Source organism: Saccoglossus kowalevskii, chromosome 11 (assembly GCF_978046115.1).
Source record: "Saccoglossus kowalevskii chromosome 11, keSacKowa6.1, whole genome shotgun sequence".
Taxonomy (NCBI): domain Eukaryota; kingdom Metazoa; phylum Hemichordata; class Enteropneusta; family Harrimaniidae; genus Saccoglossus; species Saccoglossus kowalevskii.
The window spans coordinates 37390472-37405996 of record NC_140651.1 but is presented as its reverse complement, the minus strand read 5'-3'; the positions used below and the strand labels follow the sequence as shown (position 1 = coordinate 37405996).

Genomic DNA, 15525 nt, shown 5'->3' with positions numbered 1-15525 from the left:
CAAATGGCGGCCGCTTTAAGGCCGAAAATGCATTGAAATCGCACATTTTCACCATTTCGAACCCGGATCTCAGTTATGCATGGACGGATTTCATTCAAATTTGGTACATACATTAAACATAATAGGACCTTGATGCACGCCATTTTTTTTTCCGGATCAAGTTCGAAATGGTCGATTGGCGGCCATTTTGTTTTAAAGAATTCAGTTCTGGATCCGTATCCGAGACATGTCTGGATTGATCAAGTTCAAACTTCACACACACATGGTACATCATGTCACAAATATGTATGTGCATTTGTTTCATGATCTCATTAACGATAGCCAAATGGCGGCCGCTTTAAGGCCGAAAATGCATTGAAATCGCACATTTTCACCATTTCGAACCCGGATCTCAGTTATGCATGGACGGATTTCATTCAAATTTGGTACATACATTAAACATAATAGGACCTTGATGCACGCCATTTTTTTTTCCGGATCAAGTTCGAAATGGTCGATTGGCGGCCATTTTGTTTTAAAGAATTCAGTTCTGGATCCGTATCCGAGACATGTCTGGATTGATCAAGTTCAAACTTCACACACACATGGTACATCATGTCACAAATAGATATGTGCATTTGTTTCATGATCCGCTTAACAATAGCTGAATGATGGCCATTTTAAGGGCGAAAATGCATCAAAATCGCATATTTTCACAATTCTGGAACCGGATCTCAGTCATGTATGGATGGATTTTGTTAAGATTTAGTGCATATATTAAACATAATATAAGCTTGATGCATACCAATTTTTCTTTGGATCAAGTTCAAAATGGCCAACTGGCGGCCATTTGGTTTTAAAGAATTTAGTTTTCGATCCATATCTCGAACATGCCTGGACAGATCAAGTTCAAACTTCACATACACATCATACATTATATCATACATATGCCTGTGCATTTGGGCCAGTCCTTTAAAGGTCAAAAATTCACAAAAATTGCACATTTTCACCATACCGGAACTGAATCTTAGTCATGCGTGGGCAAATTTAGTTTAAATTTTTTTTTGGATTGTGTTGAAAATGGCTGACTGGTGGCTAATTTGTTTTACTGAATGCAGTTCAACATCCATATTGTTGCTGCTTTGAATGTACATGTATATGTCACTCAAATATGAACGGAATGGGGACGTGCCATTGACAATGACTTGTTTTTGAATAATTGAGAACCAAAAATTCACAATTTCTCATATGTGTAGATGCTCTAAAAGAAGCCGCATCCCTTCTGTTGCATTGTACCATTTTAAAAGAAGTCACGTTACTTGGTGTATTTGTACCTCAGGTTGACCTAATAAAATTTTTCACAAAAACTGATAATTCTGACTTCTTAAATAATGCTTGTTCAATTGCTTTGTATTTGTATCTACCTCAAGTGGACTCGTATAAAATTTAATTTATTACTATACCTTAAATTATTTAATTTTGGTGAATTTATGTTATATTTTTTCAACTTGTTCTTAAAAACTGTTATTCTGAGTACATAACTGTTTGTATGCTGGTACCTCTCAGATTTGTGAAAGTAGAAAAAAATCTAAAACAGTAACCCCTCCCCCCCCAAAAAAATATATAGGCGGAATACATGATAGAACATTTATTAGAATTATGCTTATTTGCAATTTCTCACACCATTATTAGATGTTGTATATCACCACTATCAGAAATAGAGGATTTTATGACATCATAGCTTTACATTATAACACGACAATCGTAAACGTCTTATCACATTCAAGTAAATTTCACTTTCTAAACCATAAATTGCATAATGAATTCATCTTACATTTGTTCCAAGAAATTTAAAAATTTGTTATTTAGGTGATTTTTCAGTGATTATGCTCAGTGTGTCCATTACCCCTGCCCCTTGTAACATTTTCAAAGAACAATGCAAGACCTTCTCTAATATAAAATATTATTTTTCTAGGCCCTACAAGATGATATTCATGACACTTTGCAGCCTAATATGACAAGTATTAATGAAGCAGGCAGTAAACTCACTCAGGAAGGCGCTCAAGCATATGCACTGAAAATCACTACTATGTTAGCACAATTGAATGATTGTTGGCAACGCATTAAACATCTTGCCAAGGATCAAAAAGATACACTTGAAAAATCACTGAAGAGAAGCAAAAGTTTTAAAGATTCCATGGTGAAGTTACTTGATTGGATAGATGACATTGAAAATGAGTATGTATCAAAAGAATTGAATTTACAGGATCCAGCTGATATTCAAAACAGTCTGAGAAAGTACCAGGTATGTCAAATTTGGTGCAGATATCATATCCCCTGTCATATGGTGGTTGTCAGCATCAATACGCCATAGCTAAATTTTGGTGTGTGTGATGCTGCTGTTTTGCTTGAAAACGAGAGGTTAATTGTATGATCATTTGCATATTTGCATATATTACACATCTCTAATATAACAAAAAAAAGGCAATACACTGTAACCTCGTTATAACAAACACGTTGGGAGACAGCCATTTAGTTTGTTATATTGAAGTGATCGTTATACTGAATAACCTATTCATTGCTCATATTGACACCCGTAATTGAAACCTATTCATTGCTCGTATTGACACCCGTAATTGAAACCTATTCATTGCTCATATTGACACCCATAATTGAAACCTATTCATTGCTCATATTGACACCCGTAATTGAAACCTATTCATTGCTCATATTGACACCCATAATTGAAACCTATTCATTGCTCATATTGACACCCGTAATTGAAACCTATTCATTGCTCGTTTTGACACCCGTAATTGAAACCTATTCATTGCTCGTTTTGACACCCGTAATTGAAACCTATTCATTGCTCGTTTTGACACCCGTAATTGAAACCTATTCATTGCTCATATTGACACCCGTAATTGAAACCTATTCATTGCTCATATTGATACCCGTAATCGGCACCTATTCATTGCTCATATTGACACCCATAATTGAAACCTATTCATTGCTCATATTGACACCCGTAATTGAAACCTATTCATTGCTCGTTTTGACACCCGTAATTGAAACCTATTCATTGCTCGTTTTGACACCCGTAATTGAAACCTATTCATTGCTCGTTTTGACACCCGTAATTGAAACCTATTCATTGCTCATATTGACACCCGTAATTGAAACCTATTCATTGCTCATATTGATACCCGTAATCGGCACCTATTCATTGCTCATATTGACACCCGTAATTGAAACCTATTCATTGCTCGTTTTGACACCCGTAATTGAAACCTATTCATTGCTCGTTTTGACACCCGTAATTGAAACCTATTCATTGCTCGTTTTGACACCCGTAATTGAAACCTATTCATAGCTCATATTGACACCCATAATTGAAACCTATTCATTGCTCATATTGATACCCGTAATCGGCACCTATTCATTGCTCATATTGACACCCATAATTGAAACCTATTCATTGCTCATATTGACACCCGTAATTGAAACCTATTCATTGCTCGTTTTGAAACCCGTAATTGAAACCTATTCATTGCTCGTTTTGACACCCGTAATTGAAACCTATTCATTGCTCGTATTGACACCCGTATTTGAAACCTATTCATTGCTCGTATTGACACCCGTAATTGAAACCTATTCATTGCTCGTATTGACACCCGTAATTGAAACCTATTCATTGCTCGTATTGACACCCGTAATTGAAACCTATTCATTGCTCATATTGACACCCATAATTGAAGCCTATTCATTGCTCGTATTGACACCTGTAATTAAAACCTATTCATTGCTCGTATTGACACCCATAATTGAAACATATTCATTGCTCGTATTGACACCCGTAATTGAAACCTATTCATTGCTCATATTGACACCTGTAATCGACACCTATTCATTGCTCGTATTGATACCCGTAATCGACACCTATTCATTGCTCGTATTGACACCCGTAATCGAAACCTATTCATTGCTCGTATTGACACCCGTAATTGAAACCTATTCATTGCTCATATTGACACCCGTAATTGAAACCTATTCATTGCTCGTATTGACACCCATAATTGAAACCTATTCATTGCTCATATTGACACCCGTAATTAACACTTATTCATTGCTCGTATTGACACCCGTAATTAAAACTTATTCATTGCTCGTATTGATACCTGTAATCGGCACCTATTCATTGCTCTTATTGACACCCATAATTGAAACCTATTCATTGCTCGTATTGACACCCATAATTGAAACGTATTCATATGCAAAACAATAAAGTCATTGCAGTTTTTTTATTAGTCCCTGTTTTCGGACTTCGGTCTCCGTTCGTGCGTCCGTCCAGAGTCATATCTCAGAATCCCTTGGACCGATTCCGTTCATTCTTTGCATGTGCCTAGTACTTTATGTGGGACATATGCACATGCAGTGGTTTAGCTGTTTGATTCAAAATGGCCGACTGGCAGCCATCTTGTTTTTTGAAAATGTTGTATTTTGGACATGCTTTGTCAGTTTTCATTCAAACTTGGTACATAGATTATACATGTTAGGATACATGTCCATGATGATTTATTTCACAATTGGTTTAGCTGTTTGATTCAAAATGGCCGACTGGCAGCCATCTTGTTTTTTGAACATGTCGTATTTTGGACATGCTTTGTCAGTTTTCATTCAAATTTACTACATAGATCATACATGTTAGGATACATGTCCCCGACCGTCCATGAGTTCCTGAGTCTGTCCGTCCGTCCGTCTGTGTGTCCGTCTGTCCCTGCGTCAGTCTATCCAACGTCATATTTCAGAATCCTGTGGACCGATTCCGTTCATTCTTTGCATGTACCTAGTACCTTATGTGGGACATATGCACATGCAGTGGTTTAGCGATTCGATTCAAAATGGCCGACTGGCAGCCATCTTGTTTTTTGAAAATGTTGTATTTTGGACATGCTTTGTCAGTTGTCATTCAAACTTGGTACATAGATTATACATGTTAGGATACATGTCCATGATGGATCAAAGATGGTCGACTGGCAGGCATCTTGTTTTTGTTTTTTTATGCGGTATCTTGGACGTGCTCTGTCAGTTTTCATTCAAATTTGGCACATACATGTACTTTATACATGTTAGGATGCATATCCATGACAATTTGTTTCAAAATCTGGTCAAGGATGGCCGATTGACAGCCATCTGACTTTTTGGCCTTACTACTATATTTCCACAATTTATGTACCATTTTCATTCGTATTTGGCACATACATCATACATATCAGTGTGTTTCATAATCAGATCAAAGATGGCTGAATAACGGCTGTTTTTATTTTGGCTATATTACTATGACACGAAACACGTGTTTTGATGTAAATAAACAATCTGTTGTATACGCCACTTGGCACTCAAGTTTCAAGGACACGCTCGCGACAACCCCTTCGCTTTAATATGACGAGCACAAAGAGAACTTAACGGGGACTGTGTCATTTTCAATGACTTGTTTTTATGCGGTATCTTGGACATGCTCTGTCAGTTTTCATTCAAATTTGGCACATACATGTACTTTATACATGTTTTCGCCACTGACCTCTTCGATGTGCTGCAAATCTCTGACGATCTCTGACGATCTCTGACAATGGGATGTCGTTTTCATCCAACTCTGAATCATCATCATTTTCCAAGTGGTCATTGACTGGGAAAATGGCGGGCCCCAAGCTTTTTTTCTAACACTTGTTTATCGTTGATGACGTCACCTCACTCCAGGCTTCACCGGTGACGTAGATCATTTCTTTGATGTCCAATGTTTTAAAATAATCTTGCAAATTTATGACATCCTGGGTAATGATTTCGTGAAGCAGTTTTTCGCGATAGGGTTTCTTCAGTGCAGAAATAATTCCTGCGTCCATTGGCTGTATTTAACGAAACTGTATGAATCTTGCCGTCTTGTGTACAAAGTTTAGAGGCGAAGAAATGATTGTACCGATGGAACAAATTCTTCGTGGAACCAATTCTTGAAAAGTTCCGATGTCATTCAAGCATTTTTGCTGTAACTGTAACTGAGGGGTGAAGTTTCTCATATTTCATGCAGCGTTGGTTCTGGAACTTGCCAATGAACATGGAACGCAGTTTGTGTTTCCCTGACGTGTTCGTACCAACAAGAATTGTTATACGGCCTAATAAAACTGCTTGTATCCTGTCGGTCTGTCCTCTTTTTTCGAAGCTAATGTTCTGTCGGGTAAAGAGTCTGATTTCATCGGCATTGTAAATTTGTTCAGGACAGTATGCTCCTGACTCGACAATGTCACAGAGTTCTGGAATGAACTCGGCAGCCACCGTGTCATCACAAGATTTATCTTCACAGGAAATTTTCAGAGCGCGGACACCATGACAATTCTTCCACCGATAAAGCCACCTGGTAGAACCAGTAAAATTGGAATCAGAACCATTCATTTCTTTGGATAAGGTGATTGCTCTTTCCATAACCATGGGGGACCGGAAACAGGGATGTTGGCTGCCCGTTGTTGCTCAAACCATAAATAAACTGCTTGATCAAGATCGCCGTCATTTTCCTTTCGCATTTTTTTCGTTTCAGACCTTTCTGCTGACTACAGTTGTGAACAAAAGCTCGCAACTCCTTTTTCCTTTGCTTTAAATGTCGATATGCTACTCTTGGGAATGCCAAATTCACGTGACAGGTTTGCTGCTTTTTTGCCAAGGCTGAGATGATCGATGATACGGAGTTTATCTTCAACGGACAGGATTTTCCGTTTGCTGGACGGTGTAGAAGCCATAATAAAACTTGATAACGCAGACAATTTACGATTACGATGAGAGACGATGTTCACTGAGTAAAAACTCGAGTAAGAGTGGTTCTCCATGGCAAATGAGTTCTCTTTTAAAACAGAATTCATAGATATGATTGGACCAGCAATAAGCAGAAATCACGATAAAGTATACCGACGAAAGGTGCGAAATGGCGCTGACAATGGTGTGTGAAAGCAAACACGTGGGAGAAAAGACGTAAACCCTCTATCGCACCGCACTAAAGTGAAAATGGAAATTTGTGAATATATGCTAAAGGATCGTAAACAAAAGAATAATGATGTAAAAAGAATACTATCATTTATTAGGTGTAGGTGACAGCTGAGTGACATCTGGATTTGCCGGAGCCGGTACATGTAAACTGTTACCTCATTAATATGCAGGGAACATAAAGTGTGTTCTTATATCCGGAAGTTCGTTATAAAAGAGTTTGTTATAGCGAGGTTACAGTGTACATCATATTGTAACTCGATGTGTTTGATGGTCATACATTTCCAATGGAAATATGATGTAGATATTGCATGCTGATTGGCTAATCTAATCACTTTCAAAATGGATGCTGATTGGCTAGCCTAATCACTCCCAAAATGAAATATGCCCTACTGTGTTATCTATATCCAGTAACAATATCCAATAAAACAGTTGCATCTACCCAATCAACATTAAACAAAACTGGAAGATCTGCTATCTCTGATGGCTTTTCATAATTTGTCATGATCCTATTGAGCAAACAAGATATACTTTATCAGCCAATATGACTATATTCGAGGAATGTGTGAGGCTCGAAATCGGTAAAAAAAGGTTTTGTTTCAGCTCCTTGCACTACCCCTTTGAAAATTTGTCTAATTATAGCTAGCCGATTACATTAATTTACTTGTTTCCAATAGCTTTGTACTTATTTCCCAGAAATATTGTATAACAGTATTTCACGCGAAACATTCAGTTTGCGTTGATAAACAGGCTTGAAAATCATTGTCGTTTATGAGTCTATGATTTTACATTTTTAAAAAGCTTGAACTGGGACACAGTATGAATTTTCTCGATGGCGCAGAATGAGAGGCACAGAATACGGCACAGAATACAGCGCAGAATGGTGGCGCACAATGTCTGTTTTGGGAAATGTGCCAGCGCATTCCGGAGTATCGATTTAGAGCCTCACACATACCTCTATATTCTTTTCCTTTTACAGAAAATAAATGATGAATTAAAGGAAAAAGAAAAGGATATTGATGCTATTATTTCAACTGGCAAGCCAATTGTTCTACAAGCTGCAGTTAGTGTAAAAGAAACTCTGTCAAGAGAAATGGAAATATTAAATGAAAGGTGGAAAAGTCTCAAAGAGAACATCCAGAATAGATACAAGGTACTTCATTGTTTTAACTTTCTACATTGTGTATATCTATTTGTTTCCATTTGTTGAAAAGAATCAGAAAAAGTATATTCACTTTTTAGATGATGAGTGAAGCTTCAGAAAGTTGGAAAGCATTGAAAAAGTTGCTGGAGGAAGAAAGAAGTTGGATAACGGAATTTGAGAAGGAATTTGCTGGTGCTCCTAAGTTTGGTAATTCTGCTGACTTAGCAGATGAGTTAACTGAACTGAGAGAAGATCATCAGAAACATGTTGTGGTTAATCGAGCAAAGATACAGGAACATACTAAATACTTATTAACACATCGTATAATGGTAACAAGTATAGAACGAGAAATTAAAGAATACAATCAGCAAGTTGAAGATGTTACATCAAAGGTAACTCACTTATATATTGGTGCAAATATTAATACAAGGCCTATTATCAGTCATTTCACAAAACTAAACTCTGTGTCTCTGTCTGTGTCTTTAGTATTCATTATTGACTATCAACTCTTTGGCAATTAATTCTGTTGCTGAACTTTGTTTGTTCCTGTTTGAAAATTGTATTTAAACCTGTTGAATGAATGATAGGCATTATTGGTGGGGAATGATGGGCGTTGGTGGGGAATGATGGGCGTTGGTGGGGAATGATGGGTGTTGGTGGGGAGTGATGGGTGTTGGTGGGGAGTGATGGGCGTTGGTGGGGAATGATGGGCATGGTGGGGAATGATGGGCGTTGGTGGGGAATGATGTGCGTTGGTGGGGAATGATGGGCATTGGTGGGGAATGATGGGCATTGGTGGGGAATGATGGGCGTTGGTGTGGAATGATGGGCGTTGGTGGGGAATGATGGGCGTTGGTGGGGAATGATGGGCGTTGGTGGGGAATGATGGGTGTTGGTGGGAAATGATGGGCGTTGATGGGGAATGATGGGCGTTGGTGGGAATGATGGGCATTGGTGGGAATGATGGGCGTTGGTGGGGAATGATGGGCGTTGGTGGGGAATGATGGGCGTTGGTGGGGAATGATGGGCGTTTGTGGGGAATGATGGGCGTTGGTGGGGAATGATGGGCGTTGGTGGGAATGATGGGGAATGATGGGCGTTGATGGGGAATGATGTGCGTTGGTGGGGAATGATGGGCATTGGTGGGGAATGATGGGCGTTGGTGGGAATGATGGGCGTTGATGGGGAATGATGGGCGTTGATGGGGAATGATGTGCGTTGGTGGGGAATGATGGGCATTGGTGGGGAATGATGGGGAATGATGGGCGTTGGTGGAGAATGATGGGCATTGGTGGGGAATCATGGGCATTGGTGGGGAATCATGGGCGTTGGTGGGGAATGATGGGCGTTGGTGGGGAATGATGGGCATTGGTGGGGAATGATGGGCATTGGTGGGGAATGATGGGCGTTGGTGGGGAATGATGGGCGTTGGTGGGAATGATGGGCGTTGGTGGGGAATGATGGGCGTTGGTGGGGTATGATGTGCGTTGGTGGGGAATGATGTGTGTTGGTGGGGAATGATGTGCGTTGGTGGGGAATGATGTGCATTGGTGGGGAATGATGTGCATTGGTGGGGAATGATGGGCATTGGTGGGGAATGATGGGGAATGATGGGCGTTGTGCATTGGTGGGGAATGATGGGCATTGATGGGGAATGATGGGGAATGATGGGCGTTGGTGGAGAATGATGGGCATTGGTGGAGAATGATGGGCATTGGTGGGGAATGATGGGCGTTGGTGGGGAATGATGTGTGTTGGTGGGGAATGATGGGCGTTGGTGGGGAATGATGGGCGTTGGTGGGGAATGATGTGCGTTGGTGGGGAATGATGGGCATTGGTGGGGAATGATGGGCGTTGGTGGGGAATGATGGGCGTTGGTGGGGAATGATGGGCGTTGGTGGGGAATGATGGCGTTGGTGGGAATGATGGGCGTTGATGGGGAATGATGGGCGTTGATGGGGAATGATGGGCGTTGGTGGGAATGATGGGCGTTGATGGGGAATGATGGGCGTTGATGGGGAATGATGTGCGTTGGTGGGGAATGATGGGCATTGGTGGGGAATGATGGGCGTTGGTGGGAATGATGGGCGTTGATGGGGAATGATGGGCGTTGGTGGGGAATGATGTGCGTTGGTGGGGAATGATGGGCATTGGTGGGGAATGATGGGGAATGATGGGCGTTGGTGGAGAATGATGGGCATTGGTGGGGAATCATGGGCATTGGTGGGGAATCATGGGCGTTGGTGGGGAATGATGGGCGTTGGTGGGGAATGATGGGCATTGGTGGGGAATGATGGGCGTTGGTGGGGAATGTTGGGCGTTGGTGGGAATGATGGGCGTTGGTGGGGAATGATGGGCGTTGGTGGGGTATGATGTGCGTTGGTGGGGAATGATGTGTGTTGGTGGGGAATGATGTGCGTTGGTGGGGAATGATGTGCATTGGTGGGGAATGATGGGCATTGGTGGGGAATGATGGGGAATGATGGGCGTTGTGCATTGGTGGGGAATGATGGGCATTGATGGGGAATGATGGGGAATGATGGGCGTTGGTGGAGAATGATGGGCATTGGTGGAGAATGATGGGCATTGGTGGGGAATGATGGGCGTTGGTGGGGAATGATGTGTGTTGGTGGGGAATGATGGGCGTTGGTGGGGAATGATGGGCGTTGGTGGGGAATGATGTGCGTTGGTGGGGAATGATGGGCATTGGTGGGGAATGATGGGCGTTGGTGGGGAATGATGGGCGTTGGTGGGGAATGATGGGCGTTGGTGGGGAATGATGGGCGTTGGTGGGGAATGATGGGCGTTGGTGGGGAATGATGGGCGTTGGTTGGAATGATGGGCGTTGGTGGGGAATGATGGGCGTTGGTGGGGAATGATGGGCGTTGGTGGGGAATGATGGGCGTTGGTGGGGAATGATGGGCGTTGGTGGGGAATGATGGGCGTTGGTGGGGAATGATGGGCGTTGATGGGAATGATGGGCGTTGATGGGGAATGATGTGCGTTGGTGGGGAATGATGGGCATTGGTGGGGAATGATGGGCATTGGTGGGGAATGATGGGCGTTGGTGGGGAATGATGGGCGTTGGTGGGGAATGATGGGCGTTGGTGGGAATGATGGGCGTTGATGGGGAATGATGGGCGTTGATGGGAAATGATGTGCGTTGGTGGGGAATGATGGGCATTGGTGGGGAATGATGGGGAATGATGGGCGTTGGTGGAGAATGATGGGCATTGGTGGGGAATCATGGGCGTTGGTGGGGAATGATGGGCGTTGGTGGGGAATGATGGGCGTTGGTGGGGAATGATGGGCATTGGTGGGGAATGATGGGCATTGGTGGGGAATGATGGGCATTGGTGGGGAATGATGGGCGTTGGTGGGGAATGATGGGCGTTGGTGGGAATGATGTGCGTTGGTGGGGAATGATGTGCATTGGTGGGGAATGATGGGCATTGGTGGGGAATGATGGGCGTTGTGCATTGGTGGGGAATGATGGGCATTGATAGGGAATGATGGGGAAGGATGGGCGTTGGTGGAGAATGATGGGCATTGGTGGGGAATGATGGGCATTGGTGGGGAATGATGGGCGTTGGTGGGGAATGATGTGTGTTGGTGGGGAATGATGGGCGTTGGTGGGGAATGATGGGCGTTGGTGGGGAATGATGTGCATTGGTGGGGAATAATGGGCATTGGTGGGGAATGATGGGCATTGGTGAGGAATGATGGGCGTTGGTGGAGAATGATGGGGAATGATGGGCATTGGTGGAGAATGATGGGCATTGGTGGAGAATGATGGGCATTGGTGGGGAATGATGGGCATTGGTGGGGAATGATGTGTGTGGTGTAAAAATACAATGTAATACCTTGCTATTTCAGCTTCAAGACAGAGAAAAGGCGTTAGCAGACACAGCATTATTAATGAAACAGACAGACAACGACATCAAAGCACTTGATCAATGGTTACTGCAAGTTAACAAAACATTAGATCAAAGACTCGTGTCTAACATTGTAGCTGCTGATGTGCCTGAAGAATTTATGGTAAGAGAAGATAACACAATATGTGAGGTTTATTAGGTTTATTAGGTTTTATCATATCTACATTACTAAAGAGCAGATATAAATAGCTTAGTTCACAACACTACTTCCTGTTCCTGTGCACTGGGTCAAAATTCTCTCTGTGCAATAAAATAATATCTGACATACTACACCAGAGTGTGATGTCAAAGCAGAATACATCACGTACTTGGAGACAGACTCTAAGAGTTGTCACACCCCATGTGCCAAAAAAAAGACTGGTTTTGGGATGGCAGTCTTCTTGTACATGTAATGTGAAAATCTGACTGCCATGTTTATAAGATATATTAAATGCAATATATAAATATTATTTACAGAAACTTCAAACAGACTTGAGTCAGCACGAAAACAAATTGGAGAAATTAAATAGAGGTGTGAGAATCAAGGCACCACCAGGAAGTGGTTTAAGTCAGCAACAACTTCAACAAAAAGTTGATGGTTTGAAAGTTAGTACTGTCATTGATGTCATCTTGTTATGCTACTCATTGTCACCAGTGAACATGTTTGCTCTGTCTTGTTATCAATTTATTTGCATATTGTCACAGTCATTTGTAGGCTAAAGTCATAGTGTTTATCAAAATAAAACCTGAATGTTTTTTGAAATGTTATCTCTTCACTATCTGCAGAAGCGAATGGAGGAGATTCAGTTCAAATTTAGGAGATTTCAGAAGCCAGCTGACTTTGAACCAAAGATGGCACATGTTAAGAATATATTGGACAGTGTGGATAAAGGTGTCAGTGTTATTAGTTTGAAAAATGGTGAATCTGAAGTAATCCAGTCACAGCTAGATGCATGTATGGTAAGTGAGCTGATCTACTCACAGCTAGATGCATGTATGGTAAGTGAGCTGATCTACTCACAGCTAGATGCATGTATGGTAAGTGAGCTGATCTACTCACAGCTAGATGCATGTATGGTAAGTGAGCTGATCTACTCACAGCTAGATGCATGTATGGTAAGTGAGCTGATCTACTCACAGCTAGATGCATGCATGGTAAGTGAGCTGATCTACTCGCAGCTAGGTGCATGTATGGTAAGTGAGCTGATCTACTCACAGCTAGGTGCATGTATGGTAAGTGAACTGATCTACTACATGCATGTATGGTAAGCGAGCTGATCCACTCACAGCTAGATACATGTATGGTAAGTGAGCTGATCTACTAGATGCATGTATGGTAAGTGAGCCGATCCACTCACATCTAGGTGCATGTATGGTAAGTGAGCCGATCCACTCACATCTAGGTGCATGTATGGTAAGTGAGCTGATCTACTCACAGCTAGATGCATGTATGGTAAGTGAGCCGATCCACTCACATCTAGGTGCATGTATGGTAAGTGAGCTGATCTACTCACAGCTAGGTGCATGTATGGTAAGTGAGCTGATCCACTCACATCTAGGTGCATGTATGGTAAGTGAGCTGATCCACTCACATCTAGGTGCATGTATGGTAAGTGAGCTGATCTACTAGATGCATGTATGGTAAGTGAGCTGATCCACTCACAGCTAGATGCATGTATGGTAAGTGAGCTGATCTACTCACAGCTAGATGCATGTATGGTAAGTGAGCTGATCTACTCACAGCTAGATGCATGTATGGTAAGTGAGCTGATCTACTCACAGCTAGATGCATGTATGGTAAGTGAGCTGATCTACTAGATGCATGTATGGTAAGTGAGCTGATCTACTAGATGCATGTATGGTAAGTGAGCTGATCTACTCACAGCTAGGTGCATGTATGGTAAGTGAGCTGATTTACTAGATGCACGTATGGTAAGTGAGCTGATCTACTAGATGCATGTATGGTAAGTGAGCTGATCCAGTCACAGCTAGGTGCATGTATTGTAAGTGAGCTGATCTACTCACAGCTAGATGCATGTATGGTAAGTGAGCTGATCTACTCACAGCTAGATGCATGTATGGTAAGTGAGCTGATCCACTCACAGCTAGATGCATGTATGGTAAGTGAGCTGATCTACTAGATGCATGTATGGTAAGTGAGCTGATCTACTCACAGCTAGATGCATGTATGGTAAGTGAGCCGATCCACTCACATCTAGGTGCATGTATGGTAAGTGAGCTGATCTACTCACAGCTAGATGCATGTATGGTAAGTGAGCTGATCTACTCACAGCTAGATGCATGTATGGTAAGTGAGCCGATCCACTCACATCTAGGTGCACGTATGGTAAGTGAGCTGATCTACTCACAGCTAGATGCATGTATGGTAAGTGAGCTGATCTACTCACAGCTAGATGCATGTATGGTAAGTGAGCTGATCCACTCACAGCTAGATGCACGTATGGTAAGTGAGCTGATCTACTCACAGCTAGGTGCGTGTATGGTAAGTGAGCTGATCTACTCACAGCTAGGTGCACGTATGGTAAGTGAGCTGATCTACTCACAGCTAGATGCATGTATGGTAAGTGAGCTGATTTACTAGATGCACGTATGGTAAGTGAGCTGATCTAGTCACAGCTAGGTGCATGTATGGTAAGTGAGCTGATCTACTCACAGCTAGATGCATGTATGGTAAGTGAGCTGATCTACTCACAGCTAGATGCATGTATGGTAAGTGAGCTGATCTACTCGCAGCTAGGTGCATGTATGGTAAGTGAGCTGATCTACTCACAGTTAGGTGCATGTATGGTAAGTGAGCTGATCCACTCACAGCTAGATGCATGTATGGTAAGTGAGCTGATCTACTAGATGCATGTATGGTAAGTGAGCTGATCTACTCACAGCTAGATGCATGTATGGTAAGTGAGCCGATCCACTCACATCTAGGTGCATGTATGGTAAGTGAGCTGATCTACTCACAGCTAGATGCATGTATGGTAAGTGAGCTGATCTACTCACAGCTAGATGCATGTATGGTAAGTGAGCCGATCCACTCACATCTAGGTGCACGTATGGTAAGTGAGCTGATCTACTCACAGCTAGATGCATGTATGGTAAGTGAGCTGATCTACTCACAGCTAGATGCATGTATGGTAAGTGAGCTGATCCACTCACAGCTAGATGCATGTATGGTAAGTGAGCTGATCCACTCACAGCTAGATGCACGTATGGTAAGTGAGCTGATCTACTCACAGCTAGGTGCACGTATGGTAAGTGAGCTGATCTACTCACAGCTAGATGCATGTATGGTAAGTGAGCTGATCCACTCACAGCTAGATGCACGTATGGTAAGTGAGCTGATCTACTCACAGCTAGGTGCACGTATGGTAAGTGAGCTGATCTACTCACAGCTAGGTGCACGTATGGTAAGTGAGCTGATCTACTCACAGCTAGATGCATGTA

At 42.2% G+C, this 15525-nt stretch overlaps 1 protein-coding gene across 4 annotated transcripts in view; it reads left to right on the top strand.

Moving 5' to 3' along the window:
• LOC100378265 (dystrophin-like) overlaps window positions 1-15525 on the top strand; it is a 322146-nt gene that overhangs the window by 168431 nt on the left and 138190 nt on the right. For all 4 annotated transcript variants that reach the window (XM_085505169.1, XM_085505170.1, XM_085505172.1 and 1 more), the window contains 6 exons: window positions 1955-2284; window positions 7985-8158; window positions 8248-8541; window positions 12026-12187; window positions 12541-12669; window positions 12850-13023. In XM_085505169.1, coding sequence (XP_085361295.1) covers window positions 1955-2284; window positions 7985-8158; window positions 8248-8541; window positions 12026-12187; window positions 12541-12669; window positions 12850-13023 — 1263 coding nt within the window. The remainder of the gene's footprint in view (window positions 1-1954; window positions 2285-7984; window positions 8159-8247; window positions 8542-12025; window positions 12188-12540; window positions 12670-12849; window positions 13024-15525) is intronic.